General features: G+C 47.8%; 1 protein-coding gene across 1 annotated transcript; it reads left to right on the forward strand.

The window, feature by feature from the left end:
- The first annotated feature begins 509 nt into the window (after positions 1-509).
- On the forward strand, positions 510-27,315 carry LOC122411012 (homeobox protein B-H1-like). The gene is made up of 3 exons (XM_043419526.1): positions 510-2,659; positions 13,303-13,510; positions 23,422-27,315. The coding sequence occupies exons 1-3, from the start codon at positions 2,167-2,169 to the stop codon at positions 23,897-23,899; spliced, it is 1,179 nt and encodes a 392-aa protein (XP_043275461.1). The 5' UTR covers positions 510-2,166; the 3' UTR covers positions 23,900-27,315.
- The last annotated feature ends 30 nt before the right edge of the window (positions 27,316-27,345 follow it).

A 27,345-nucleotide genomic window follows, 5' to 3' on the forward strand; every position in this document is an offset into this window, starting at 1 on the left:
TCGCGTCATCAAAATCGTTTCTACGCCCTTCGGATCCGAGTTCAACTCGCTCGATAAATCACTCGATCCGGGTTTGAAAACGTTCATTTTGGTAAGATTTTAATGGGCACTTTCCATCTCTATTTTTCTGAATGCCGCGGTTGCGTTCATCCCCACCGAATTCCAAGAAGTGGGTAATCGTCATGTTTCGCTAATACTATCTCGAGTTGGGTTCGCTCACGACTATAATGAAAGATATTAAGTACAATTTTATATGGTATTACCGCTGGAACACATTTCATATTACTGGGGCGTAACCTCGTGGAACACGTAGCTGGATACGAAGTGAGAGGGGAAAAGAGATTGGACGAGTGGTTAAGAGTGTAACACGTCGATTGGCTGTTGAGAGAATGAAGTGGGGCATTTGTGGGGCGTTCCCGAGCTCCGATATGGCCGACTCGTCATGCACCCGAAGGATCCTCCACCGCCTGACAGGCTCCCTGTTTGGCTCAGTCGAGGTTGCTCGATCCCAACGTCCGCATGTCCGTAGTCCCTTGTTCGCTGCTCACAACGATCTTTCAGAATCGTTGCAGCTCCCCACGTTTTTCAGCGACGATTCCAGCATATTTAAATCGTTTGCGAGCTGCGTAGAGAACTAATTAAAATTCGGACAAATTTCGTGAGTGAAAATATTTGAACGTGCTGCGATTTGTGTTACGCGAAAAGCGGTAAATGTGGATTGGAATTTTCTTTGATTTCGAGGCGTTCGAAGCGTTTTCCTACCGATCTTGCCGCGCGACAGTATTGTGTAATTACGGACTTTCTTCCTGCGGGTGTAACGTGGAATAAAAGTGTTTCTCGATCAGCGTTATCGCGTCGAGGTTAAATATAAACAAATTAACGAACGATCTCAACGGACTGTGAGAGCGAAAGTTGATCGAGGATCTGTGCTCAAGGGATCGTGGATTTTGTGCTCGAGCGAATCGTGATCGTGGCCCTTCCCAATCCTTTTTTTCGTGGACACCTTCTCGACGGTACGTGATTGAAGAACGAGCGAGTTAACGAGTTTCTCTCGTACGCATCATGCAACGAGATTGAAAGTAATCGGCGTCGAGTGAAGTCCTACGCGTGCGCGCTCATTTCAACCCGTTTACCTTCGTCACCTCGGTACGCGAAGAGGAGTGTGCGTGAGGAATATACATTTGCGCTTAAGAGTGATCGTTCGGTGTCGTTTGCAGTGGTGTAGGTTGGTGCGCGACCTGACAAACGAACCAACGAGACCGCATGCCTTCGTCGATCTTTGAGGAGTCGCGAGACATCACAGAAGGAACCGGCAACTTGTAGTCCCGTGGAAACTTGTGATCTGACTAGTCGGTGAGGAAAAGTCACAGGACGTGGAACGAAAGCAGTGGAGGGAATCGGCAAGAGTTGACGCTCCGTCGATGTCTCGTTTTTCGTTAAATTAAAAGTTGATTGAGAGTGTGGGAGTGTGACAGTAGGCACAACACGAGACTAGGCTCCGGTGAGTGAGTCAAGAGAACGAAAAAGAGAGAGGGAGCGAAGCAAAGGAAAGCGGAAATGGCTGGCGGGCGCGCTTCTGTGCGCGGCAATTATGTTAAGTGGCCAATTAGCAATTAACCGAGGAACTGAGCGCGGCCCCCTTAATTGCGCCGCGGGAGGAGCATCAACGAGAGTGTATCGGGAGTCGGTTGAGCGACGCGCAAGGAAGTGCAAGGTGCCAAGGATCCCTCGGCCTCGTCCATAAAGCAGGGCAAAAACTTATTGGAAAAAAAGAAGCAGCACACGTCAAGGACGTCGGAGAAAGGGAGAGAAGGTGTGGGCTCGCAATAATAATCTCTCGGTGTAGATATTCAAGTGTGCAACAGTGAATTCAGTGATTGAGCAACGTTTCGCATGTTCGGAGGAGAGAAAAGCAATCGGTTTCGTGGCACCTTCGTAAACGCGGTAACCGATGCGTCCAAATTAATTAATACGCTCCGTATTCGCGTGTGAATGAAAGGTCATTGAAGAGAATAGTAAAACTTAGATTCTGGTGATAATCCGGTGAGGTGCGACGGCTCCGTCGTGTCAAGCGTCGGCAAAATTCTGTCTCCTAGACATCGGAGTAGTCCTGGGGTTGCGACGGAGGCACCCTCCGGGGCCCACAGTCCCAAACGACCTTCAGTGATGACGGTCCATCATCAGAACCACCACACGGCTGCCCTGAGTGGCATCACCGTGCCAGAAGCCCGGAACGGCTTGAACCTGAGCAGAATGTCAGGCCCCGAGACGACTCACCGTCTCGACAATCACCATCATCATCATCAACCGCCAGCCGCTATGTCCGAAAACGAGCGTAACGGCTGGTTAGTATTTGAGCGATTGTCAAACAGCTCGAGCAATAACAACAACAACAACAACAGCGTTCACAGCCACAGTGTCGAGGAACGTGTCAGAGGTCGAGCTGACGCGGCTACCACGATGCCCCCCAGATCCCGCTTCATGATAACCGACATTCTCGCCGATGCCTCGAGCCCTGTCAGCCAAGAGCCACCCGGAAGTCCGCCATCGGGACCCCGGGATCTCAGTGTCAGACACCAATCGAGGCAGGTGCTTAAACGCAAACGCGACGATGACAGCGACGCTAGTCATCACGATGGAGCATCCGTTTCGTCCAATGGTAAGCCTAGCTTTTATCTCTCGGACCACTTGAGTGAGAGCACGCTCATTATTTTATAAGAAATTAAGTCGCGAACGAAAGCTTTTCCATCCCACATTATTGTGGAAAATCCCTGATTCTATTCACTTTTGCATTCGCAAAGACGAAGGCAAACTTATTATTGGCAAGGTGTGAAAGACCTGCTTCGAGATCGCAGCAGATTGTTGCCCCCGTGAACCGGATGTCACCGCACGTTTAAGTTGCCCCGGGTGAGGAGCGACGGAGGCAAACTCTTCGAAAAATAACCGCAGGCGAGTCCGGCTTCTCTCTACCCAAAGTTTGCCCTCGCCGCTACTGCTTTCCGTCTCCGTTTTCTTCTCCCTTCTTCCGGATGAATCAGAGATATTTTTTGAGATAAAGCAGCCGCGATTCCTCGTCCGAAAACGTTTAGGGATTTTAATGCTTCCAAATTGGAGCTCGGCGCAAACCGACGCTTTAATTATGTACCCTCATTTGTTTCATTCATGCGGCTTTACTCGACTCTCTGCGTTATACCTGCCCGTACTATATCCATATTTATTATACGCATACGAGGTATTCGCTGTGCGTGAGGTAGGCGTGCGTTAATACCTCGAGGCACCCACGCCGTCCGTCTTATATTCTTCGAGCCGTTCTCTCCCCTCTGCCCCTCCAACTTCCTTCTTCGCGTGTATTTATCTACAACCAAATCTCTGCTTCTTATATTCTTCGTGGAAGAAACAAAACGCGCTCTCCCATACGCCGGTCCTGGCGACAGCCCCGAGCCCGAGAATCCTTAGCGGAAACAACGTTTATATTATTATAAATGCGTGTTATGTATTCACCGTTGAAACCACGAGGTCCGAGGAGAAGAGCGGCTCATTTGGCTTCGCCATAATTATACAGTACGCGACGCTCAGTGATCCTCGTACATACCTTTTTAAGAATAACAGTTTATGGGGAAAAACGATTTCTGGAAGGAGCCCGCGGCTGTGACAGAGTCTATTTGGATGGAGCATATTTCATGGCGCGGAAATCCAATTACTTGAAAGGACACCGCGATTGAACGTTGCGGCATGTCACACTGCTGTAGCCAATCAGGAAAATCGTTTGGATTATTCGTCACTCGCGCGTACGTCGAACTTCAAAAAATGAGCGAATGACGAATGAAAAGGAAAGTTCATAACTCGCGGTTAATTGATAACCTACAACTGTTTAGCTCCGACATCGAGCTCTTGCTCTTATCTAATAACACGTTCCTCGAGCATTTGCGAACTCGTGCTGCGTCCGTACGGCGAGAGTTCCGTGTCGGTTTTATCGCATCTACGCTTGTAGGGGCATAAACTACCCTTTCCACGTTTTTCTACACTCCTGTGGAAAATATGAAGCAGCGAGATTGTGTTCATCAATGGACAGGAATATTCGCGGAGTTGTTGGATTCAATGTCGCTTATTCTCGCTGCGGCTGACGATACCCAAAATATTTCGAGGCACAAATTTGTCGTCGAATCTTTTCATCGATCGAAGCGCCGTTGTTGGGATAATGAAAGGGTACGAAACGCGGAAGCGTCTCCAAAAAAGTGTCAGGGAGTTTGGTGCACATTTTCACGCTGAGGAGAGCTGGAGGGAGACGATTTGGTCGGAGCGGCGAGCTACGTGACGTCAAAAGGAATGAAGAAAGCGTGAAATATCTCGATTCGTCGGGTTTGTGCGAAGGCTTCTCGATCTTTGAAGTCTCCTTTATCTCTTTCTTTCGCTCCCTCGTTCGCTCGTAAGTCCATCTTCGTCGCACACCAGTCGCGTGTATGTTTATTAAGGCATACATTTCGAATCGTTTGGTCGTTCTCGGATCTCTATACACGATAATCCGCTTACCGGTGGCTCAACGGTTATAGTATTGTCGTTGAAGGCACATGAGCAACGGAGCCCTTATTGCGAGCGAGTTTTCAAGCCTCGGGCCAAACGAGAGCACGTTGAGAAGGGCCAAAACTCACGCGTTACTTCACGCATATAAAAAAGAAAGTTACTCAGCCTGTGCTGCTTGTGCATTTGCCTTCGCTGTGCTCGCCTCCCCCTTAAAGAGAGGCGTCAACGTTGTATCGGCTCTCTGACTTCACGGCGGGACGCTTATTCCCGTGCTAACTTCTCATGCCGCTAATCCGAGAACCGGAAATGATTGGCAACCGTTTAGATCTCGGCGCGGATTAGAATTGTACTCGGCAAAACGACGTGACTGCCGTCGCGAAATTCTTTTCTTCTCACTTTTTACGATATACGGGAGCAAATGAGGCAGAGCGAGAGAGGGACGAACGAGACGAGGATGAAAAGGCTGGAAGAAATGCGAGATTCGTCGTCGCCTCGCTGTCAGAACTTTGACGACACTATTTCCAAACTCGGTGGAGCTCCGGATTAATTCTACGACGACGGTGGAATGAAAGAAACGGAAAGAGATGAAAGAATCAGAGGAGCGAGAGAGCCAGAGAAATTGAGAATAAAAAATTGCAAAGGCGCCTGGCTAAAAAGGCAGTTTTTGACTCCGCATGAGCTCCCTGTCCATCCGTCACTCTTTTTCATCCTGCCAACGATGATCCAGAAACTCCTCCTACCGCAATCACCAAAAATAATGGCAACTACCTTCTCAAATGAAAATACAAAAGTTCATAATTTTTCTTCCCCTCCCTCTTCGTTTGACGGAATGAAAAATATTCCAAAACACGTATATTCCAATCGCGGTAGGAAACAAGTCGAGAAATCAGTTGAAGAGTCACCCTCCGCAATTAGAGCTGGTGTTCTCGTGCACACGCGGATTCCCTAGACTCCGATACAGCTAATAGTACAATCGTCTGCTCTGGGAAATACATGAGTGCGCATGGAAATCTCTCATTGGTCGTTCGTCCGCAGGGGTGCGAAGGAGATTAGCTCGCTCGTAGACTTGACTGTGTACTTTAATGCCATGAAAGTACACAAGTTTATACGACATTCAGACATCGATATAAGAGCGGGCAATATGCACACTTTCTCACGAGAAGTGAGTCGGCGTGAGAGAAAAATCGAGTGAGAATGAGAGAGAGAGAGCGCGACAGGAAAGCACAAGTATACGCGCCTGGTGTCATCAGCGTTCACCACGTCGTCGTAGTCGTCAGGATTCGTTCGGTTGGTTTTCAACGCCTACGTAACAAGATTCTCTCTCTCTGGCATAAAGCCTCTTAACCTGCTTGGCCCCCTCGGGCCTCTGCCGACTCTAACGACCATACATTTTCTATCTGCTCGCTCGAGAATGCAAGCAGAACGTTAGTTTGACCCCGCACGAGCCTATAATTCCCGACTGCCCGTATTTATACTCGGGGGAAAAAAAAAGAGAGAAAAAGAAAACATCAAACAGTACCTTGATCGCAATCAAAGAGTTTATATGCGAATCAACACGAAACAAGAATCCGGAAACTCATTGAATACTCAGCAACAAAAGTACCTTCGAGCTAATATTTCCTTGCGAAATTTCCAACGTTTCGGCGATCCTTGGATCGGTCAGGACACTTCGAAGGCAGCAAATGTGCGCGAGTGTCAAGAGCTAAAGAACCGAGAATCATAGCGAACCATCGAGACTGGAAATTTTGTTGGAGTTTCGATTTTATAAAAGTGAAAAGTCAAATAAACGACGCTGCTTCGTTTCCTTGCCAATTTCCTGCGAACGTAAATTCGAAAGACCACCGCGGAGGGCCGGATTTTACTGATGGTCGCTCGTTTATGCACATTTCTCTCGATCCATTCGAGCACACACGGTGGAATAACTTGCCAGGGTTATTTGACGGTGTGTATTGCTATCATTAAATGGAGGGTGTACATGTCCAACGCGATGGCGACCGTCCGACGCCGCTCGCGTTCGTTGCCTCCCTTTCTCTCTCTAATCGTGTGCGTTTCAACTGGCTCACCCGGTACGAAGAGAGAGCCTATCTGTGTGCATAACGCTCGCACGGAGGGAGAGACGAGTGCATACACACGCGCAATTAGCACGCGACCTGACGCCACGAACCGACGCCCTCGAATCAGAGATTCTCCTCTCTTTACACGCGTTCAGGAACACTCTCGTGCACGGGATTCAGCAACCGAGGATCTGTGTCTGCAATGCCGCGTTAGAGAAACAGGCGCCAAGGAGCAATGCGCGGCTGTCAACTTCTAAAAACTGTGTACAAAATAACTACAGTTTTTCATCTCGCACTTCCGGAGATGAAAGTCCTTGAAGAAAAGACAACGACAGTGTCGAAGCCATTTTTCGTTTATCTCAGCCTACAGTATTGGAACTGTGATCAATTGATCAAAATCCCGCTATCCGTGCACGCGTTTTCGTGGCGTCGCAATCCGAATGCTTAAATCCACTGGAACTGCACTCGCCCGATATTGATAGAGGCTCTCAGTGGACGAAGTTTCATCTCCTTCTTTCGGCGTTGACACACTCGAGTCTATTCTTCGTGCCGAGTACGTAGAAATGTGGGGGGCACAGCACGTGGGCCACTTGGCGACTCGCTAACACGATTTTCGCGTGACTATGCCAAGAGCAGCGCTGCTAACTTTCGCGCTCGGTATCGAGGAGCCGTGTCTCTAGTTTCCCCTCGAGGTAACTCACGAACCGCGGGCTCTTTCATTATTTTTTTAGATCACTTTGATATTTCTTGAATTCAAAGATGGCTTGGGAGGATTTGCGGATGGAATCCGCGCGAGAATTTCGCATATGCTTGCGTGGCCCGGCGAGTGCGTGGAATGTGAGGATTTTTGATTCCGTGGCCCTTCGGAATGTCGATGTTCGAGCCTGAAATACGATCCTTTTCGCAGCCATGTTACGCCACGGCTTCCGTGTCTTGCTCGCTCAGTAAACGAAGGTAATATCGCACCTTGTGAGATATCGGAAAGCAATACCGATAATTTGATATGACGCCGGTGAGTGCCGCGCCATTGCTATCTTTTTATGAATGATTTTCAAGCTTATAGAGTTTCACGGAGCGATCGTTGCCTCGTTATTACGTGAAAAAGCGAGATAAAATAGTGCCTTAAAACAGTGAGAGTAAATTATTCTCTCGGGGAAAGATCGCTCGTGAAGTGAGGTTATGACAACTCGATGATTGCTCTCGGAACGATATAAATCCCTGGGATTTATTGTCCGGAATAATGGCGAAAACTTAGTTCGATTTAGACCGATTGATTGTTCGTAATCCCTCGTGATTTTGGCAAAGAGAGTAAGCGCCCCATAAAACTTCACTCTTTTATTTCTCTCTTCTCCGAGTCTTATATTTTTATTTTTTTATTTTCTCCTCGTCACCCCGAAAAGGCGACGAGACGCGGTAACACAATACGCAGGGGTCAGATTCTGGTCCACAGGGGCCACCGCCCTTTCGCCTATGTTTTTTCCCTTGCCCGGATGCACCCTATACCGACGAGAGATTTCGCTGAGTGGTGGGGCGGGTGCGCGCATGCAGGCTTGAATACAGCATCATTCGCACCCCTCTTGGCCACTTCTCTTCACGCTCGTTCTTTCCGCATTAGCTTTCTCATGCGCCACATAAATAAGCCAACTCGTGTAAAACACGAGACCCTTTGGCCTCGCCAAATTTCTCACTAAAATCCACAATATTTACGAGATAAAAGAGACTCTCGAGGGATTTTTATCGTTGTCTTATTGCAGTGGAAATTTTCTCATGCTGAATTCAGTGAGAATAAGAAATAAGAAACAATGCAGAAAATTGGATGATTCTTGAAGGATCAGTCGTGAATCGAAGCTACGAGGAGTCCAATTTCCGTCAGTCAATGTCCTTCAAATCAATTCTGAGATGAATACACAAGAAGAAAGTCCGAAACCGCGGAAAAATCGTGTTCGCGTTTAAAACGAGTATTTTCAGTGAAAAATAGTCGCCGCAGTTACGCATTAGCTCTCTCTTGATGTCGAGAGTGAAATAAAGCAATATGAGGAAATAAAATGGTAATGCTGGTAAGGTACAATGGAGAGCTGTGACGAGCTGGTGAAAAGCCGAGAAAATACACGCCCAGATATCCAAGTACAAACATACACATACGTTTACGTTCATTTATCTGTGTGCGAGTGTGCGTGCATGGAGCAACAGAAGCGAGAAACAGAAAAGGGATGCAGAGAGAAAACTCACCGGCCCATCTCCGCTTCTCGTAAAACCAAAGCAAGCGCTTTGGGGGAGAAAGTTTTATATTTTCCATTTTTACGATGTACGAGAGTCAGAGAAAGAGGAGAGTTTGCTGGGCGTACGATGAAAAATACTCGCTCGTCGCAGATGTCTGCGAAAACAACAGTGTGCATTTTACTTCAGCTGCTGGCATTCCACCGATTCTCTCTCTCTTTTTCTCTGTTGATAAAAACAAATATCTAGTTGCACGCTGTGTTGTAAAGTGATGAATTCTCTGACGTGTGTATGTTGTGCGGAGTTCATCCGCAGGAACGTTGGACGCAGTGATGCTGCGGTTTGCGCCACATGATTAAAGCGTCGGGGGGTTGTTTTTAACGCGACAATTTGTCCGGTTAAAAGAGAAAAAGATATGAAAATTAAACGTCGAGCTTTAGCAGCTGGCATCAACGAAGAGCATAAATTTCAATCGACTTGCCCAGCACCAGCATTTCTACAGAAAACTTCACCAGGTCGAGCACGCTCTGTCGGATATGAACGTTCTTGTTCCATTTCATCTGGCGCAACAATGTTGCAACGAAACAAAAGCCTCTGCGCTTTTGAGCGTACACAAATGTCGGCTCTTTTGTCGAGAGCATTCTCAACAACAATATGTGAACCGCGTATGAAAGGTAATTGCTAAGTCTCATAATAGCTCGATAAGCATCCTGTTAATCACACTGCTTGGATACCGGAGAGCCTTACATTGTATTTTTTCCTAGACACGCGAGATTCTCCCAAGAATATTCTACAATGTGTCTCTAAAGCAGAATTCAAGTGGAATTTGGCACTGTGAAACGACCTCGACTCGAGTTGCTCGAGATTTTGCTCCGGAACCGTTGCAGCCTCGTTATTTCCGGCTGCACTTTCCTCCCCCTTAAAACCCTACATTTTATCAGAGTTCAAGAGCAACGAGCGTTCGATACTCGCTCAAAATGGCCCACGAACGACGACGCACCGATGCCCCGATAAATGAAAATGAAACGAAGCACACCTCTCCATCGATGTGGCACGTCATGCATGTATATGCAATCTACACACATCTATAACTAAATGTCCTCCTCAATGCCAATAATGCAATGGCATCTCTGAACGCGACATCCGGTCGCGTTACGCGAGGTTGACACGATCTCCGAGTCACGCGATCATCGAAACGTCCAAACCAATTACTTCTTATCATTTTATGCAAGGGAATTACACTTTGTATTACAATTTTCAACCAAGATACGTTTCCTTCGTCGATATGGGCTAGCTGACAGAGCCATTTTTCAGTCATTCAAACTGTGACGAAGAATCTCGATTTCGAAAATTCCGAGTGAGGTTATAGTCGGCTGATCCATACTCTTAAGGTAGTTCTGTACTTTTGTTGAAATCTTAAGAATCTGCTGAAGTTTAAACATGCTGTAAAGGTAGCCTGCACGAACCGACTGTCAACATTTGAAATCGATTCACCATCTAGTTTTCGAGATATTCGTCATTAAAAATGGTTCATTTTGTACACGATGCGTCACTGGATAGCAATTTTTTTACACTTTTAATTACCGACGCTAAACGGATCTTACGACTTTAGAAAAAGCAATCGCGGATTCGGTATTATTGTGGGATTACTAGTTTTTTAAATGAGAATTTTTGACCGGATGACAGGCAACATTGCACGATGCGGCGCGCTGATAGGCGCAATGCAAAACAACATGAAAGCTTTTTTCCCAAATGTTCGACCACGTTTCTCCATTGAATTGCCACTTGAACACTTTTTAACTTCTCTCCCGACGAATAAATAAGATTTCGCAAAAATCTCGAAGTGATGGATCATTGATAGGAACAAAAGTTAGCAATTTTGACAGCGTGTAGTATACCCGTTCAGGCATATCGTTATCGTCGTCTCACCGGGAGCCTGCGGCAAAGGAAAAGTTATCCCAAGCACATATGACCACTTGCGTCCGAGGGAGGGTAGACGAAGCAGCTTGTAAGGAAAGTAGGGCTGGCGAGAGTTTGGTGAAGTGAAACGTACGGAGTTGAAGACGAAGGTAGAGAAAAGTGAGGAGGGAGCAGGAGTAACTCTTCTGGCGTATATAGACAAATATTAGAAGAGAAGAACGTTCTCGAGTTACTCCGCTGCCTCTGCCGCCGCCGGGTAGCCGGGTGAAAAACTCCCGGGTAAAAAGTTCGAGGTAACGTCTTGGAAGTGTCTCAAAAAGAGAACTCCTCCGTTCGCTCAGCGTCTTCGGAGCTGCCTCCTGCGCGCTTTCAGCTCACATATATAGTCGGAACGTCAGGCGGGACTTTGCTCTAAGTGTATCACATAGTAAATTTAGTTTCCCGACCTCGCCGTGTACGTCCGTCCACCCTCCGGTCGCAATGTCTCTCGCTCCATTTTATATACAAACACCAGTCGCGAAAAGCGTACTCGCGTACATACACGCGTACATAAAGCGGACGTTTTCGTCTACACAGAGTTTACTACGTCCGTGCTCGCCTCTCTCGAATCCTGGCTGCGAAGCATCCCTCTCGCTACCCAGCTTTCCCACTTCTTTCGTTCCTTCGCATGGATTCGTTGCCTCGCACACGTCCCTCTTTTTATCTCTTGCGGTTTATAGGATTTTCCACCACAGTTGTATACCCGATTCGTCTGACTTTCCGCGTCCACAGACTCCGTGGACCGGCACACTCGGTATATTTCTGTCAAGCGAACTCGCTAAGCGCCGTTTCACCATCGTTTTTTTCCCTTTACCCGCAGCACCAGCACCGATATTCAGGAGATCGCGCGCAATTTCTCTTATCCTCTCGTATATTGCAAATGCGGCAGAAGCATTCCCCCGACGCCGGAAATCTTGCGTCCCCGCTGCTCCCCATCCCTCTCCGTTTCTTCCATTTTCTATCTTTCTTCTCTCAAACACCGCGACAAATAATGTATATCTATACGCTCCTATTTACTTATGAAGGTCTCTGTGTACGTACGTCCTGCCTCTCCTGAGGGATCACGTCGCGAAACGCTGCTCACGGCCATTTTGTTGCAAGATGGCGGTGAGAGGGGACCAAGAGAATACTGTGCAGATATACACATAGAAACGCATGCAGCGAGGACGAGCACCGAGAGAGCTAGAGGGCCGAATCGTTCAAGCGAATCTGGCCGATCAAACGGGGGCTAAGAGCCGCGCTTTCGACCGAGTTAACTCAATCCCACGAGCTCTATTTCCTCACCCTCCCATATCCACCTACGCCTATGCCACACGCGCATTCCCCGTGCACGTATATAGCCGAGCAATCTTCCTTCGAACATCCGTACGCGATGAGTATTAGCTCGGAATAAGGACCGTTTCAGGAAAATGTCGAGTGCGAATCTACGAAGGGCGCAAACCCCTGGATTTTATCAGGATGCTGTTGGAGCTCGCGCCTTTTTATCTGAGAAACTCGGCGGGCGTCTGTCGAGCACACGCTTCTTCACTCCCGCGTCCCACCCCCGACTCGCCTCCCTCAGAACTTTCGAGAGCCGTTCCAATCGATGAGCCTGTGACAACGGCTCTTTCGGATATACTTCAAGGACGATTTTTCAGGGGTTGCACGCCCCTTGCCGCGATGCTCCCTCGGGAAAGTCGCACGTCAGCAGGCCTCTTAGGATGCCTGCAATGTCCTCGAAATTCGGCGCGCGGCATCGCGAGAGCGGGTTTTCAATGAAGCGATTTTTCTCGATTCTTTTGACGATTAAAACGTTTTGAGCGTGGACAGGCGGTTTTATCGAATCGCTGTTTGTGCGCTGCTCGAAGAAGTACGAATGGGCTCGCGGCTTCGAGGAGAATAATAACTCGAATTATGCTCGAGTACGTATCATCGGGGAACAAAGTTTGCCTTAAATAAGCAATTTCCTATCGTTGTATCGCAAAGCTCGCGTTCCTTCCGAGACATCCCACCCTCGAAGAGCAACCAGCTTTTCTTTCCACTCGAACGAACGTAGCGGAGCCGGGCCGGGGGCGAGAGAGGGATAATTTGCGGCTGCGTCTGCGTGCTGTTTCTATCGCACAGCAGCCAATCGCGTCTCGCGGGGGTGCGCGGGGGCGCGACCGAGGAACAAAAGAATCGCGAATGCGGAGAGAGTTCCGGCTGAGCATCGACGCGGGGGCACTATTTTCATTTGGCCATCTATACAGATATAAACTACCACTGAAATCCTATTTCCTCGTCGTGCTCCGGCCATCGATTCGTCGTATAACGGAACGCTTCGTTACCACGCGCTTGTGCCCATGTCGGCCTTCCAGATTCGTTTGCTATCATCGAAAATGCTTTCTCACAAATCGGAGTAGAAAGTTTAGGGCCACCGCGCTGCCTTTTTTCTTTGACTCAGCTTTACGATCGTCTTCCTTCTCGAACGCTCATCGAGCCCGGCATTTCAACTGTTTTTATTTTCTTACGCATTTTTATGCACCCACGTCATACTGATTTTTTCCGATGTTTTCTGTCCATCGAATCTCAGGTGGCAAAGAAGACGACCCCAAGGAATCGACCTCGCCGCAATGTAAGAAACAACGGAAAGCACGCACCGCCTTCACCGATCAACAGTTGCAGACCTTGGAGAAAAGCTTCGAGAGACAAAAGTACCTGAGCGTACAAGACAGAATGGAACTCGCGTCGAGCCTGTCGTTGACTGATACGCAAGTGAAAACGTGGTACCAGAATCGAAGGTACGTCGAATTTTTTCCCCCAGTTTTCAGGAATTTTGCTTTCAATTTTACGAGAGATATTCGACGTTAGAAAATGAGTGGCGAAACCAGCATTTTCTGAAAGCAGAAGAGCCTCTTTTGAAGCTAAATTTGGTTTTTGGAACACTCCAAATGACGGGGTTTTCGAGTGATTAATAATTTCGTATCTCGCGTAAAAATATGCCAGCAGAAAACGTTAGGAGCCCTTCTAAGCACGATGCAAAGTCAATTTATGAGCAGCAATTTTCAGGCCGCGATGGGAGGATCGTTCCACACGATGAATATACGACAAAAGCTCTGAAAACGTTGCACGGGATCGTGAATGAGGCGCCGGTAAGCGTGTCCGAAGCGATTTTACTTCTTTTGTTGCGCGGTTTGTCCGTGGCGAATTCGTGAATGGAAATCGCGGCGTTCGGCCAAAGGCTTCTCGTTTAAAAGGTTAAACGATGAGATCCTCCGTCAAGCGCCTTAAACATCCGATTCCCTTTTCTTACTTTCCTATATACATCGACAGACTGTAGATTCATACTAAATACCGGCCCCTCGTCTCGTCGTGCTCAACTCATTTTTTACCGAACTCTTTTCAAAAGTTTCTTTCATTTAAGCACGTCTTCGATCAACACAATTTGACTAATAATTTTTCGTCGATCGTTGTCATTCAATGAAATTAAACTGACAAAATAATGGATTGAAAAAAAAAATGTTTACGTGAAAGTAAATTTCGACCGAAAAGTTCCAAAACAATTGAGCTCAGCGAACGGGAAGTTTCCCGTATTTTGTGTGCTCCACGAAAATGCGTTTCACCGTCGATAGATTTTGGGAGTGCACCGCCGAAGGGTTTGAGGCGAACCGCGAGAAAATATTGCACAGAAAAAGCGTCTAATTCGGATTTTTCTCGGTCGCAAGAATATTATTTCTCCAACGTGAGAACAATCGAGTCAAACTGAAGCAATTGCGTTTTAACGACCGAGCTAATCGCGTGAAAGAAACGGGAGAGAGGATTTGAGGCGTTTGACGGATGCGAGAGAGAGAGCGCGAGTTTCCCTCTCGTATAAGACATGTTCGGGGGTTTTGTCGATTGAGAATAGGCATGAAAGGGAGACGGAAGAATCCTTGGCGCCACGTGGTGACTCGGTGAAAAATCTGATCGTTGGTGAGAAGCCTCCTTTTTGGGCGATGAAAGAAGCCGCTCGCCAATCGGACCACGAGGCCCGCGGGTTAACGATTTTCGAGTCGCAGCTGACTTTTTATTCTCCATCTCCAATTTGTTCCTCTTATAATGACGTTTTTTTTCAATGTTGTTATTATTCGAGGCCGATTACACGTTAATAAGATAATTGGTCTTCTGATTTTTCGTCATTGTTAGCGTCGTTGATCGGCGGCGCGACGTGTGTATTTATCGCTCTCTTAAATTACTGTAAAATCGAATCGAGTCATTTTTTATTCTCCCTCTCCTGCTCTCGTCCCTTTCATTTTCAGTCTCTAATCATAGCTACACTCGAGTTGAGAAAATCAAGAGAGTTCACACAGGCCTTAATTAGAGACTGAATTCAAGTAACGTGACTCGCGATAAAATCGTTCGGATCCGGTGCATAATCAATCGGAAGATACACTTTGTAAAAATCCTTGCGCCGTAACAAAAGTGAGAATCGTTAATAGAAACGCTTGAGCGAGGAACCGTCTCGAGTGCTTATTAATAAAATGCGGAGCATCGCCGCGCGGTGACGGACTTGGCTCGTGCCTTCTCCCTTATCGACCTGCGCGCTCTCCCTCATCCGTATAATTACCCTGTCAATGGACCCTGGATGTACGGAGCGAGCGATAATTTGCAAGCAAGCAGGGAAACGTCGCTGACGCAAGAGAAACGCGATTCGATCGATTATTCGGGCTCGCTTTCGAAGCCTGTAAGAGGCGTTTTTTCAGCTCATTAACATTCTTTCGAATCGCTCGTTTCCTCCGTCAGTGAAATCAAAGCACTCGCGATTTGTCTTCACTTTCGATCCTCCAATCGCGAAAGAGTCCAAATTCATATTGACTTTTCGTTCGAGAACATCGAACCTTGAAAGCTCAACAACACTTGCTGCCCTCTCGATATTTCGTCGCACGGATAGTGACTCGCGGATTCTCCGAGCGGCGCCACGGCTAGAATCCCAGGCGCCTTTCCTCCTCGGAAGCTCTCCGCGCTCTCCCTTTTTATTTTCGACTGCGAGGAGTGAGCAGTGATAAAAAGTCCCAACAGGACCATCAAACAAATTAAGCCCAACAATTCCCGTGCACGAGGGACCTTTTAAAAATGATATCTCTCGATAATAGCACTGAAAACAAGAATTACGATAGTTTCACGGAGCAGCGTGTGAGCGGAAGTGAGATCAGGCAAAGGAAAAAAAGGTCGATTCCACGATGATTGAGATACTTGGAGAGTCGCATGGGTTTTTGGAGCCGAGATGGGGGGGCTGCTAGGAAAAACCTACTATTTTATCCGTCCCAGGCAACAATGACAAAGTCAGTGTACATTGGACTGTGCTGAGACGAGGTAATTGAGTTTGTCACCTATCGTCGGTGAAGAGGCGGCGCGAGAGATGAGGCTGCGCGAGGAAAAGGGAAAGAAAGTTGGTGCCGCCGGTTCGAGGGGAATTAAGAGCGTGATGAGGGCTTTCAAGTTCCTCGGCGCGCATTAGAGCTGCTTATCGAGGACAGTTATAGGATAATGATTGAGGTTCCCACGAGTGCGGAAGAGAGAAGTTGAGAAAGAGCGTCGAGTGTGCCACAATCGCGAATTGACCTGTCATCGTTCATTTCCAGTAATACGTCGCTCCTCGTGACGCGTCCGCGCGCACTATTCCGACGGTAATTCTCGCCTAAATCCTCGGAGTAGCACGCCCTTTCGACCCGTCCTCCGGTCGGCACACGCACACAAACGCGCGCGCTTGAGCATTGGCACACGAAATGAGCGCGCAAAGAAGCCCTCGCTGCGGTACAACCTTAAGTGTTTTCAGAAGGTTATGAGCCGGGCAATCGTTATGAGTCGTTAAATTGCTCCCGCGGTTGCCCCTTCTGAAAAATCGTTTCTACTTATCGGCTAATCACGGACGAGTGCGCGCGCGCGACTGTACGCGGACAGCGTGTAAAGCTCCGTTAGCGTGACGCCTACTCAAGCGATTGTACACTTTCTGTGTGCCCGCGATAAAGGTACACGTGTATGTGCAAAGCTTCCCTGGTAAATACCGTCCGAGAAATCCATTAAGGGCAAAAGTTCGCGATAACGAAATACCGCGCTCGTGACCTCGCACGTTTTGGCCTCTCCACTATTTCAATTTCATTTTATGTACATTTGCCTAAGTTTGTTCGATCGTCCGCTCACGAAATCGCGGATCATCGAACGTTGAGGAATGTTTGGGAGAGGAGCGACTCGAGCGCGGTGCGTAGTACATTAGAAAGAGGCAAAAAACACAGAGTGCAATCGCACGACGAGTTCGCGGTAAACGCTCGATGATGTTTCTGCTTCTGAAAACTGGCGATCGCTCACTCCTCTCGCTATACCAGAGGCAAATTAATACACTAGAATTACGCGCGTCGCGTCCCGAGGGCAGGATCCTCTTACACGCATGGACACATCAAGCATCACGTAATGCTCGCGTTTCTTCTTCGTGCGGTTTATATGCGCGGGCACATACACACGGAGAGCCTTAAATATGCGACGAGCTTCTCGTCGCGCTCGTGCAGATCTTCGTTTCGTTCACTGGCAAATGTTCCCCTTTTGCCGTGCGCTTGCTCTCGTATTCATCAAGATATGGAAGCAGGATAAGTACGAAAAGGAAGAATCATAAAAAGAAGGAGAGGACGAATGGACGTTGAGGATCACGAGCATGAGGAGAGCACTCGAGCTGCACGCCCGATCCATCCTCGATGTATCGGCGGAATGAAACCTCTCGGCGACTCTACGACGAGCTGGAATTACCTTTTCCCTCCTCTCGCTTTTCCCGCATACCTCGAGCATTTTTTCCTCCTTGATGTTTCTTTTTCCTCGCGATGATCGCTCGCTCCCGTATCACTCGGCATACGAAACTGACGCCGCAGTCCACCGTCGTCTCCGCGGCTCTTTTTTCTGCTTTCTCTCCGCGCGTCGCGAGCCAGCGAATCGAGGGGACTTTTGAAAACCCGTGAAAACCTCTGGAGAAACTTTGAGCTCAAACCTGATTCTCTCACGTCCGAAATAGTTGGCTGATTATTTTATTTTATTCTTCCCCCCGTAAATGGGCGAGAATACCGCAAGAGCACTTCATTTCCGGTGATCGCAGATTTTATGTCGGTCGTCAACGAGCCTCGTTTTTCTCGCTGTTCTCGCTTCGTAACTCCGCCGTATATTCAACTGTATTAGAGCATATTTAAGCACGTAGTTCGAGTGGACGGATATATTCTGAGAGTGGAAGGTACCCGCGGACACCTCGCGCTCCTTCCCCGGTCCCGGGGAGAGAAGGAGATCGCGCGGGCTCGCGCGTTATGACATTGCAACCGTGAGAATAGGAGGATGCATTCGTACGGCGTTCGCCAGGCGGAAGAAGGTGTCTCGCTTCCCACGCTCGCGCTCGCGCGCGTACTTTTCTAACTGCGTTATAACGGGGATCGCCACGCGATGTGTAGCGCGTACGTACGCGCCCGCAGACATGTGAACAAGTGCGCGTCGCCCGGGCGAGTGCGCGCGCGGACGACGTCGAGGAAGTCGTGCTCGCGGAGAGACTCGTCTCGTCATTCCCGCTCGCCGCGGTCGCAAAATTGCCGTCGACACGGACGAGTCTCATCGTCCGCTAAAAAAGCATGTGCATTATCCACCGCTATAAACTATCCGTCCAATTTGAGGAACGAGCGCGTTGCGTACCACGGCGCAGCTGCCCGTCAAATCGAGCGGGGACGAATCCGCTCGGGAGCCTCGAGAAATAAGAGAAAGATTGCCCGGAAAAGTAGCAGCAGCGCGCGTCTTAATTGAATGAGACGCTAGAAGAAAATGGGAGAAATATAACAACAGAAAACACGTGTGAAAAACTTGTCAAAAGAGTGCGCGAGAGCATAGAGAGCGGCGTGGAATATTTCGTGTGCCTTAATTCCTCATTATTACGCAACATTTTCTCCATTTTTATTTCCATCGTTTTCCTTCCGTAAATAATCGTACATAGACGAGTTTATAACAAAACGAGTACGTTATACACCGCGTGGAAGAAAATGATTTATGTCTTTTGTCCCGCGCATAAATAATGCACAATTAATTCCCTTTTCTTCTTCCCCGCTTTCTCTCTCTCTCTCTCTCTCTCTCTCTCTCTCTCTCCTCATCGATAACGTGGAAAAGACTCTGTATAAACGAGGCTTCGTGCGCGTGCTCGTCCTTATTACGACATTGTATCGCCGTCCAGTTAATAGGATTCGGTGTGCGTTGCGTTTCAACAAATATATAATCGCCGGGCGTGCGCGCTCCGCGGCCGAGCATGTATGACGCGTCACGGCAGATGTTAAGATGTAGGTGCGCAGATAAGATTGGGCAAAGCTTATCTTTTATTTATTTATGAGCAATACACCACTCTCGGGCGAAACTCGCGCGCTAGCCTTCACCAAAGTCACCATCCCTATTATCCCTTCTATAATGTACAAGCAGTTACGTCGTCGTGTATTATGTGCTCGAGCAGGGTGCACACCGCACGGTAAGAACGAGCCACATGCCACGTGGTAGATTATGACATAGAGCAGTCCTAACCTCGCTCGCTCTCTCTTACTCTCTGCTCGAGCCACGCCGACTAACTCTTTTCGCGTCTGAAACTACGAACATGTGTGTGTCCCCCGCAGTCGCGGAGGCAAATAATCATTCGAAAATATGTCGCCCCTTGCTATTATTAGTGAACGACAGGCTCGACCAGCGACGATCTACGACGAGAACTTGTGACATTAGTGTGTCCTGTACAGTCGACGTTGCACGTACATTTGTATCCGCATGTCCGCACCACGATCGTGTAGGATCGGTTAACATACTTGTAGAAAGAGAGAGAGAGAGAGTTTGAGGAGAACTGGCGGACGCAGGGTGCTCGCACGCCAGAAAACCAGACCCTCGGCACTATTATAAATGCATTAAGTATACCGCCGACGCGTTACAACGTCGTGCGCCAACTCGACTCGACCGAAGCTTCGGCGGTGCGAGCCTCCAATTTTTTTCCTATTATTCCTTCACCGTATCATTGTTTTTTCATGTTTCTTTCTGTGCTTCTCCCTCATTTTTATTGTCGTTATTATTTTTTTTCCGCTTATTTGCACTTTGCTGTTTGGCCGCGCGCGCGCGCGCGCGCTTGTGCAGGCCTCGTCGCAGTGCATCAAAATGCACTGGGGATTGTCGACGTGATGGAACGCTCTTCGCACGTTTTTGGCAATATTTAACGATTCGGGGAAACGTGATTGATGGAAATGAGACTCGAACCGCACCGACGATCTCATCCTTCTTCGTTTCCGTGCTTAATAACCCTCCCTTAAAAAAACGCACTCGAGATATGCTCTTCGAACCTGCAGATTTAATCGTTACGTTCACACAACTGTTCTCGTGTCACCACGCAACAGACTCGGGGAAACTCGACGATTCTTCGAGACCGATCCTTCACTCGCGAGAGCTTTTATACAGGTTTTCTCACCTCTCGGCGTCCCCTGGACGCGCAACAGCCCCGCATAACGAAATATCCTTTTCTATTGCTTCGTCATCGAAATTACCAGCTTTGCAGTCTCGTAGAACATTCATCATTCGTGCCACCTCGCCCCTATGAACGAGAATCATTTTTTTGAACACGTGAACACTATTTGAATCATAATTGCTCGCTGAATTTACATCTCCATTGTGTTTATCTAAACGGAAATGTGTGAATCCGCACCGGATAATTGTTGCCCTTGAATGTCAGTCCGAGCATTGGAAAAATTTTCGAATAATTTGTCGACAAACTTCATGCTGGATCATGCTGGGAAAAAATTCAGCAATAAATTCTATTTTTAAGGACTGCTTTTGTTGGGAGAGTTTTTAGGGACGGTTTAGTATAATTGCGAGTACAAAAAATGTTCTCAACTAGCTTTCGCCAACGAACGATTTATAAAATAACGTGAAAATCGTTGGAATAAAAGGATACTGGAGTTTAAGTAGTGTCTGCGGGCATTTCGTACGCTTTGATATTCAAGCACTTAACACAGACTCGAAAAGGTAGTACAATATCTCAGGTTTGAAAACAACCCTCTTCCTTCGGAACAAGATCGAACCCCGTCATACAGTGGTGTATAAACCACGAAGAGTACAATCTCGAGTAATAAATCAACGATCCGCAGGCTCTCAAGACCCCAATGGGGTTACGAAAGCGTATAGGAGCGTACACAGACAAACAGGGAAGTCGAACCGGGCAATTAAGGGTGTTTTAGAGTGGCTGCTTTCGAAAAGAGTCGTGCAACCGTACCGGGATTCTATAATTCACGAGTGGTGGGGGGGGGGGGGGGGGGTATTAAAAAACATTACTCATCACATAATCGCAGCTTTAGTGTGTGGCATTCTTTTTCTTGCTCTCTCATCTCGCAAGCGATTGCAGGAGATTCTCTCTTCTTTTTCCATCCTGCCGAGGAAGAGAGCGAAAGAGAGAGAGAGAGAGAGAGAGAGAAGTGCATGCACGTCGAGCGAAAAATGAGAAATGATCGTCCGCCTCGATTCGGTAGCAAGACATGTAAGTGTATCGAGTGCATACACGAGACGAAGCGGAGCTGTTTAAAATTCATGAACGATTTTACTACTACCCCCGACGAGCACGGTCACAAAAGGGCGAGCTCGATGAGAGCACGCGGTGGGCATCGAATATGTGGCCGACATTTGTCTACCCCAAAGCCCTTCTCCTTTTTTCAATTTTTCTCTCTTTCTCTCTCTCTCTTTCTCTTACATATTTCATGTACCTTTAGTGATATAAAGCAGCTTGAAACGTTTTATTTGTGACGTGAGCAGCCATCGACGAGGCTGTAACTATGATGCGATAGATCTTCTGGTCGAAGAGCTCCGGCATAATGCTCCTGCGGATATTTATTAATTGTCGAATTTTCCAAGCGAGTCGTGACTCAAAGGGATCTTTTTACGGATAATAACCGTCGTAAACTCCTTCCTCGAGAGCTGACACGAGGATTAATTGTTCCAGGAAGACAGAGAGTCCGGAGGATAAAAAACTTGGCCCGAACGAGTATCAGCGAAGAGTTTAATCCACTGTTTTCTCAGTCATTCTCCAGAGCTCGTTTACATCCCTGATCCAAATACCTCCGAGTATAATCGCTTTTAATTTTCTTTTCAACGATTCCCATCGCTCCAACATATCGCGAATAATTAATAACGCTCTCCATACATGCCGGCTCGAACAAAATCGAACCTCCGCGATTCCCAGCTAAGAATAGAGGGGGGGAGTTTCGGAAACGCGATATCCGAGCACGCTGTCTCCCTCTCGCTCCCTCGAAGCTCGGAGAATGCGAGCGTCGTACCTCACACCTCTCGCGAGGTACTCGACTCCTGCCTTCGCCCCGGCGGCACACAACCTTCTCCGTTTTCCTATACCTCTGCCACGATAGGGTTGTAATTTTCGTCGGTATTATTCAAGAAGCGTTATACGGAGGGTTATAGAGTTAGGGCCAACGTGTAACGGCCACTCTTGTCTGATGCTCGTTTCACCCCTGTGGCACAAACCTCAGCGACTCCCGAGGCCTCTCTCTCTCTCTCTGTCTTTTTCTATCTCTCCGGCTCCTGCTCGCATTCCATCCCTCGACGTATCGCTCTCTTTTTCACCTTGCCGTATACGTGAAAAATCAAATATATGTTGGGAGCGAGAGAGAAAGATGGAGAAGTTACAATGTATTCGAGAGGGCGGTGTATCGAGGGGGTCGCGAGTGTGCGCAAGCGAATGTTTGTGGGTGTGTGTGTGTGTGTGTGTGTGGCATGATACGCGATGATTAGGCACTGAGCTCCACGGGCTATTTGTTAGTATAATAAGCCACCGCAGTGTGGCCATCGTAACCACTTGGCGGCACGCCACCCCGTTTTACCGTAATTTTCCTAGATCGGGATTTACATACGTAAAGTTAGGAGGAGCGAGAGAGGACAGGGGCTCTAAGAGGCGCACATTAATGCAACTTTATATAGACGCGCACCTGGTTGTGTATAGATCGCGTACAAGCTCGGAGGAAAGAGGGACGGAGCGCGCGAGCGGGAGGACGAAGACGAGGAAAGCAAAAGTCCGAGGCTCGATTGCTGGAAATCGTGATTCTTCAGGGCCTCGCACAGATCTATGTGATTGTTATGCTAAGACCTCCTCCACCCACTCGGAACATGGGGTTGTCTGGAACCGGGCCTCGGACTAACTTCGCCATTTCTCGAACACGACCGAACTCAATCCCACCCTCCTGGGCTACCATCTCCTCCCTCGCTCTCTCTCTCTCTCTCTCTCTCTCTCTCTCGGAAAAGAACCCTTGGAAATACAGCGACTGTATACATAACCGCCGCGTCAATTCGGATAATACACCTACCAACTTCCTGCAATCATTTTGCGTTGATGTCTCGATACGAAGTGATCACACGGAGGATTGTGGCTCGGCGAGAGGCGCTCGAAATAGCCGGAATTGCACACGTAACACATTGTATATACGAGCAAATGCTGGGTTATTATTGAACAATCTCGAACGAATAGAGTTTACAGAGGGTATTCAGGAAGGATATGAGGCCAGTGGCGGAGTTGAGAAATCACGGGGCACCGTTGCAACGAACTGTTTTCATCGGTTCCTCGGACTCGGGGATGCGACGAATCCGAAGCTCGGCTAGACTATTTCGTTTTGATATTTATTCTCGAATTTCTTTGTCATTTCAGAACAAAGTGGAAGCGCCAGACGATGGTGGGATTCGAGATTTTAGCGGAGGCCGGACATTACGTGGCGTTTCAGCGGCTGTACAACAACCCTGCAGCACCGGCTGGATCTCAGCCAGGGTACTGGTCGTACCCCGGAACACCGGCGCCCTCCCCGAACGAGCTGTTCTACAGGCAGGCAACGGCAGCGGTGACCCTCCAGAAGCCGATGCCCCAAAGATTTTACCCCCCGACGTTGATGCTCGCCGGACCCAGTGCGCCGCTCGGCAATCTCGCGGCGAGTTCGAGCCTTTCCACCCTTAGCAATTACTACAATCTCGAAAGTCCCGAAGTTTTGGACGCGAGGGAACGCGAACGGTTGGAACGCGCAATGATACAGAGGAGTCGCAGCAAGAGCCTCGAGAGAACGCCGCCCCCGCGGGAAGACACGCCGCAGAGCGTCAGGGCGGACAGCGACGACGAGAGCATAAACGACATCTAGGACTCCTCGAATGATACTCGAGAACGATTGTGTTATAAGTGTTGATCATAACCGTTGGACGTACACGCTGAGGGGAACGAGAATGAAGAGGCGTCGCGTGGCTCGCCTTCGGACCGCGCTCGCTCGCGTGAATGAACCTTCGGCACGTACGCGCCCGCGGATCGTCATCGTCTCATTTGTACGACGGGAGACGCTGAAAGAGCGTGCGGAGAGTGCGAGGGAGCAGCCTGCAGGAAAGACGATACCCGCGATCAACACTCGGGATTCCTCGCACACTCGCGGACATCCGAGATTTGCGGGAACGAATGTGCCTCTAGGCACAGGATGTGTGAGCGAGATGCGGTTAACCGAGGAGGGACAGCACGAATCGCGGAGCTCTCGCGGCGTCTCAAATGAACTTCGTCGACGAGCGCAGCTCAAATCTATAGCGATCGCGATCGTTCCTTGGACGGGAACTGTTCGGGGAAAGAAACAGACTCGCGGTCCCGATGCCAATGATTCTCCTCGACGCGGCGGCCGCTAACACGCTGGTTTGCAACGCCTCCGCAATTCGAATTTCCATCAAATTTGTAAAATATATTTCATAGTTTATAATCGTGGAAATATGACCATTATTAAGGGGGATAATGAAAGCATAATATATCGTTCCTGATAAAATATGAGAAAGAAAAAGAAAATAAAGAAAAATCGTACTTCGTTCCTCACAACGATTCGCTGCGCGTTAAGAGGCTCGTTGCGGCGTAAACTCGTTTCGTAAATTCCTTCGTCGTGTATACGTAACGCCCGCCCTTAATTGTACTTTATTTTATTCCCTTAAAAATGTCGTAGCTGTTTATGGAGGCCGATGAAAATACAAAGTGTAAATATCCTTTTATTTTTTGTGTTCTATTTTTCGGTGACACCGAGAAGAAAACCGTCGGGCTTTTGTCCCGGAGACAAAGGGACTGTGAATAACTTGAGACGATAATATTCGTGGTTTGTTTTTCAATTCTACGCTCTTACTTAAGTTCGTGTGATAAAACTCGTGGTTATACGTTTTGAATCGTTTTCCATAATTAACACGTGCATTTAAACATTTCATCGGGATCGATGCGGTTATTATTGTGCGGCTTCGGGAGACTGAACTCAATTGTTTTGTTTATCAATATTTCGTTATTATTTTTGGCTGGTATTTCGACGAAAAGCAATCGTGTTTCAAGAGGGGTTAATCGCGTATCGGTGCGATCGTCGATTTCGGGATATCGCGTGTTACACAAAAGTGTAATATCGAGGCGAAGGTGGAAGAACGAGGGAAAGAGAGGAAGCCGAATCGGTGCAGGGGGAGAGGCTCGAGAGGAAAGAGAGAAAGAGAGAGAGAGAGAGAAGGAGCGACGAGGGGTAACGACTTTAATAATAGCCAGTTCCTCGCTGGGCTCTCGGTAAAAAAGAATCGATTTCTCTATCAATCTCAAATCTTATCAATTCTTCACGCAATATGAGTTGCCATGAATTCTCTAGCATTACACGCTTTCGAGTTCACGTGCAACGAGAGCAAGGGGGCGCCGACACTTTCGTGTCAGCGACTTTCCTCGACTAAACTTAAATATTTCTCAAGCTGTGAATCGATATCGGGATACAACTCGACTCGTCCCGCGTTGTCCTCGATCAGGAGTATGCGCACTCTCACATGGGCGCGTGTATTCAAATGTGTAAGGTGAGATCAGTGTCAGGTAAAAAAGGAGCGAATCGGTGCTGCCCGCCGATTGGCTCGCTATCGTGAACGTGCAATTAATTCGACATTAGTGTTGCTCCGTGTGTATGGAAGTCGCCTGCGGGGCGACACGAATCTTGGGCTTTCTCTCTCCCTCGCTCCTTCGCTCTCTCACACCAAAATGACACGGAATTACGTGCCCGCACTCGGCCATTGCTGAAAGCCCCTCGTTCGGCAACTTCAATCTGTGATTCGAGTTAATACAACGGACAAAAAAGCTGATGAAAAAACAACACAAGTTAAACACGAAGGAGAGAAGAATATTAAAAGAAATATTAAAAAGTATACAACCTTTGCGACTCCGGATGGGGCCTTTATTCAAATAATCAGAGATCTGCTTCTCGCGAGAGCTTCGCGTCGAGCATTCAGCCTCAAAACAATATGTATATGCATACATACACGCTGAAATAGAATGTGAGTCAACTCGAAACTCGTAACTTGTTTGATCGTGTGGCTTCCAGCAGTGGAACAGAGAATATCAGCCGAATTCGACAAATAATATATACGCTCTCGAGCCATCGCTGTGTGTACCATCATTCGCGTGTGTGCGGTTTCGTTTAAACGAGCTCGATTTTGCCAAGAGCCTCTTCTCCTCGGCTAATTAATATCAAGCGTCGCGAATGAGAGTGAAAAGCTTGTTTCCATCTCTCTTTCTTCCCTCCGCGTGGCCATTCCTCAAAGTATAATTCGAGGGGACATCGCATAAATAAGTGGGACTATGCACACACGGCGCAACGCTCGATCGGCCATTATTTCAGGTTCGTGCGTACAAAAACGAGCCATTTATTTTCGTAGTCCTGCGAGAGGCTCCGTGAATCGAATAATCGAGATTCTCCGAACTCTTCGATATTTATGAACGAAATATTGTGAGCTGCGTCGAAAAGCGCGCGAGTTTTCAAACCGTTTTTCACATGGAGCGTTGAAAAAAACGTGGGAGAATCGAAACGTTTGAGTCGCGATTACCCGCGAGCTCGGCACGTCGGGCAGCCCGATGAAATTCTGTTTTACTCAAAGCCAAAGGGAAGAAAACCAGCGTATCGAGATGTGTAGATATGTGTATGGAAACTAAGAGGATTCACGTGTATACTCATCCTTTTTACAGAGCGCCATTTTGGGGCTGTCACACGAGTCTTGTAAATAGGTAAATTCCTCTTCGATGTAAGTGACGACGTGTAACTGTGCAACAGAGTGGGGGACCGAGGATCGAGATATTTAAATTTTAGAACTTAAGTCGAAGCCAATGGATCGTAAGAGCGAGATAAATACGAAAGACAAAAACCTTATTCATAATAACGGAACAATATTTAAAAAAAAAGTATTTTTCAGATTCCAAGTATACGCATAGGGAAACGCCGCTCGCATTTTTCGAAAGATCGTCAGCTTTAACGTTCGATCAAACACGAGGTACGGAAACGATAATTACGATCTTTCGACCAATGTGGCGTTGGGGTTCGATTAATAAAATACCAGTATTATTGAATGTATAAAAAAAAAAAAAAGAAGAAAAAAAACCAATTAGATTTTACGACCCAAGCTATGATTGAGTGTAGCGAACGAATAACGTAGATACGACGAAGCGTTTAAACAAACAATAAAAAAAAAATAATAAAAAAAAAACAATGCGCAATGAGTATTGAAAATTTTAATGAAACGAGAAGGATTAAGTTATAGCGAATTATCGAATCGATGCATTGAA

The sequence above is a fragment of the Venturia canescens genome, chromosome 5, assembly GCF_019457755.1.
Source record: "Venturia canescens isolate UGA chromosome 5, ASM1945775v1, whole genome shotgun sequence".
NCBI lineage: Eukaryota > Metazoa > Arthropoda > Insecta > Hymenoptera > Ichneumonidae > Venturia > Venturia canescens.

Coding starts and splice junctions, on each gene's coding strand:
- LOC122411012 (XM_043419526.1), top strand. CDS start 2,167: ATGACGGTCCATCATCAGAACCACCACACGGCTGCCCTGAGTGGCATC. Junction 2,660..13,302: donor AGCATCCGTTTCGTCCAATG/GTAAGCCTAGCT, acceptor ATCGAATCTCAG/GTGGCAAAGAAGACGACCCC. Junction 13,511..23,421: donor ACGTGGTACCAGAATCGAAG/GTACGTCGAATT, acceptor TTGTCATTTCAG/AACAAAGTGGAAGCGCCAGA.